The sequence below is a fragment of the Mesitornis unicolor genome, unplaced genomic scaffold, assembly GCF_000695765.1.
Source record: "Mesitornis unicolor isolate BGI_N332 unplaced genomic scaffold, ASM69576v1 scaffold41537, whole genome shotgun sequence".
Taxonomy (NCBI): domain Eukaryota; kingdom Metazoa; phylum Chordata; class Aves; order Mesitornithiformes; family Mesitornithidae; genus Mesitornis; species Mesitornis unicolor.
Genome location: NW_010197819.1, coordinates 540 through 4,293, shown reverse-complemented (window position 1 = coordinate 4,293; position 3,754 = coordinate 540). Strand labels below are relative to the sequence as shown.

At 58.7% G+C, this 3,754-nt stretch overlaps 1 protein-coding gene across 1 annotated transcript in view; it reads right to left on the bottom strand.

Moving 5' to 3' along the window:
• Positions 1 to 959: 959 nt before the first annotated feature.
• Positions 960 to 3,754, bottom strand: part of LOC104544149 (whirlin-like) — a 3,304-nt gene continuing 509 nt past the window's right edge. The window contains exons 2-4 of the mRNA XM_010188926.1: positions 2,550 to 2,728; positions 1,865 to 1,987; positions 960 to 1,162 (exon numbers count right to left, since the gene is read on the bottom strand). Of these exons, the coding sequence (XP_010187228.1) occupies positions 980 to 1,162; positions 1,865 to 1,987; positions 2,550 to 2,728 (485 nt within the window). The 3' untranslated portion in view covers positions 960 to 979. The remainder of the gene's footprint in view (positions 1,163 to 1,864; positions 1,988 to 2,549; positions 2,729 to 3,754) is intronic.

Sequence of the window (3,754 nt, the reverse complement as noted above, 5' to 3'; positions counted from 1 at the left end):
CATCCCGGTCGCCGCCCGCCAATCGCCCAACGGGGAGCGTGAAGTCGTTAACATAAACCCCACCCTCCCTCGTATTTGCATAGCTCGTAGCGGGTGGCCAATCGGAGCCTCGACGGGTGGTGCTCATTGTCATAATTTATGCAGCTCGGGCACCCCCTGGTGGGGCGCAGGGCAGGAGGAGAGGAGCCGAGGGATGCCCCGTCCCCATCCTGCTCACCCCCATCCCCGGGGATGGCCCTAGCAAGGGATGTGGATGTGCCATCCTCTCCCCAGGGCTGGCCCAGTTTTGGTGATGTCCATCACCACTGCACCCCTCTACGTGCCCTGTCAGTGCTGGGGTGCCTCGTAGGCATCCTTGTACCTCCCACCCTTCCTACCCCCAAAGAACCCCCCCAAACCCAGTCTTTTTCTAATCTGATAGATTTATTGAAAAATTAAAAGCACAAGCTCTGTATATATAAATACGACGACGTTGCCAGCGATTTACAAGGCCTCCGGTTGCTCTCTCTGCATCCCCACCTGCGGCCCGTGCCACCCTCCTGGGCACAGGAGCAACCACCCGAGGGAGCAGCGACCGCCCAAAAACCCCTCCAGCCTGAGGCATGGGCCCACCTCCCTCTGCGTGTGGCACTCAAATGACAGTGGGGACTCCCAGACCTCCATCACCCTTCTGCCCTGCTTTCCAGCTTGGGCTAGGGGGAGAGAGGGTGTACCCAAAGGGCAGCTCCCCCACACCAGAGAGGACAGAGATGATGTTTTTAAGGGATGTGCACTGATTTCTGCCCATTCTCAGCCTGCCCTACGCAGGCAGTGAGAGGCTGCGGTGGGCAGGGGGACATTTGGGGATGAGATGTGTGGGAAGGTGCAGTGGGCGAGGGCTCTGCGTGGCGGGATGCTGCTTTCGCACCTCAGCACTGCCTTTCATCCCTGTTCAGGCGCTCCCTGCCAAGAGCCACGCTCCCAAAACCCGTCTGGGTTCCTAGAGGGCGACGTTGAATTCTGTGACCAAGAAATCAATGTAGTCCTTTTCCTTCAGCTTAAAGGCTTCAGCGATGATCCGGGCAGCTTCCCGATGCTCTTTCCCCCGTAGCCCCGTGCCGTTCACTTCCAAAATGACGTGGCCCACCTTCAGCTTCCCACAGTTGTGTGCTGAGCCCCCACGCTGTGGGATAGAGGTGGTCAGCACATGGTCCCACCCCCCCGGGCTCAAGGCAGAGATGGAATACAGGCAGTTTCAGGAAAACGAGAAATGTTTCATTGCCATCATGTTCACCCCGACCCGGTGTTTGCTGGGTCAGGGTTAACACAATGGAAATGAAGCATTTCAGATTTCGGAAAGAGGGGATGAATTTGGCTTCCCTCCTGCTTGCTTCTGGAGTGCAGCATCAGCTGGGGTGGCCAAGAATAACCAAGGCACAGTCAGCTCTGCTTTTCTTTTGCTGTAAATAACTTGAATTTTGCCCCAAGTAAACAGCAGAGGAAACGGTGCGGGGAGACAACTCCCGAGGGCTCGGTTCCCAGCTATCAACCACCATTCCCTCTTTGCCAATCCTCTGTCTGAGCAGAAAAAGGGAGTTTCCAGACATCTGGAGACACCAGCCAAGCTTTTGGGGCTGCCCAGACCCCCTCTGAAAAGTCTGCAGTAAACCCTTGGCTCTCAGGACGTGGTGTGGGATCATCCTTGTGACACGCATGCAATACACAGCAATTTCCCCCCCTGCCCCAGGCAGAATGGTGCCTCTGATGCCCAGGGAGATGCAGGGCTGCCACTGCACTCTGGCCATGCCAGATGGGCTTTCCTGGTGTCCAAGGAGCAAAGGGATGGGACATGTGCTGAGTTCTGCCCGTTCTCAGCCTGCCCTACCTGGATGGTGACGATGCGGGGCAGCGGCTGCCGCGTGTTTGCTCCACCCTCGATGGCGATCCCCAAGGTCGGAGCGCTCTTGGACACTCGGATCAGACACGATGTGGGCTCCAGGAGCCCTGGCTGCGGGGAGAGACAGCAGTGCTGCTGAGGGAGGCTGGGCATCGCCTGCCTGCTGCCATGGGGCAGGGACAGACATGCTGCCCATGGATGCTCTCTGACTCCTGACATCCACGATCCCAACCATGGGCAGGTCTGGGAGGGCTTGGAGAGGAGCAGAGCAGCTCTCTGACTGCCTGTCTACACCCCTCAACCTTGCCATCACCAGAAACTCTCCAATTTACTTCCAGTACCTGATGTCACCTTCCCTTCTGGGCAACGGGTGATTTCAGCCATGGGACACTGCCCTGAGGATGTCCCCTCCAAGGCCAGGAACTCTGCCATGTCCCAAGCAGCTGCTTGCTGGAACTGGGAGGGACTGGATTTACCCAGGATGGGGTGAAACAACCCTACAGTGCCTTTCTCAGCCGCTCCCGTCTCCTTTCCTCAACACCCAGCCCACCATGGAGCTGGCTCAGCTCATTAAATAACCCATCAGCACACAAGAAAGGGGCTATGTCTGCAGGCGGAGGGAGCAGCCCTGGGTGCCCACCTCCCGCAAATGGCCCTGGGCACCCATCCTCACCGGCTTGGAGGCCCCTTCTGCCGCCCCCTCGCTCCTTGTGGCCTCCTTGAGGCTTCGGCTTTTCCCAGGGACCGGCTGCCGGCTCTTGTCCTTGCCGCTCATCTCGACCTCCCCGATGTCCACCCCGCTGTCCTCGCTGAGGGTCTGCCCGCTGTCCGACAGCTGGGAGAGCGTGGAGGCTGGGGAGAGACGAGGGCTGTTAGAGGTCGGGCAGCACGGCTCTGCGGCCAGCTGAGCACCCACAGGGCCACCTCCCAGAGGGAGGACATCACACTCACTACCAGGGCTGGGCAGGATCCCTGGGACATAGACCTGGACTTAAAGCGAGGTTTCCCAGTGAACCCCTCCTGAAGAGCAAAGCTGTGCACAGGGAGCACCATGTGGCCTTGAACCCTGCTCCAGGATCCAACCCAGATCCTGAACTGGGATGGGAGGAGAGGGTGATAGGCTCAGGGGTCCTGCTGGAGGCCAGTTTGAGCCAGCCCATGCACATCACCAGCACTTGGGAGGAGATGGGGACAGACCTGAGCAAAGAGGAGCTGCCAGGAGGGACCTTTCTCCCCTTCGAGGATGAAGGCTCTGGGTGCAGGAGGCCCGAGACCTGGAAGAGCTGGAGATCCTGACACCCCTCCGGCAGGGTCCGGCCTCCGTCCAGTGTCAGCCGGGCACTCCAGCCCCTCACCCCATCAACGCCAGCTCAATGAAACAGTTGCAGTGGCAGGACGGCGCCACGGGAGGGCGACAACGCCACTCGCATCGGGTCCCTGGCAGCCCAGACGCACACGGGCCATTTCCAGGGGGGCTCCCAGAGGCTGGGGGAGGCTGGGGGGACCCCCCGACCAAGGCTCTCAGAGCCTCCCCTTCTGGGCACCCTCACAGGGCTCCAGGGCCACCCCTCCTCTCCTGCTGGACCAGGGCCATTTGCTGAGGGATCTCTGGAGCCCAGCACACTCCTCCTCCAATTCCACTCCTTTTTCCTGGGATATGCTCAGGATAAATCTGACCCCAAGCTCTCTGTGGCCACAGTCTATTTTTCTTTCCCCAAATCTGGAATTAAAAGGGAAAAATCCCAGAATTACTACTTTTTTTCTTTTAAAACTCCACTGGAAGCAGATTTTATGAACTAAAGCAGCAAATCCCACGCAAGAGAGATGCTGCAATCATCTAACAGAGCTGGGTCTTTAAGCAAAGGTCAGCCTGAATTG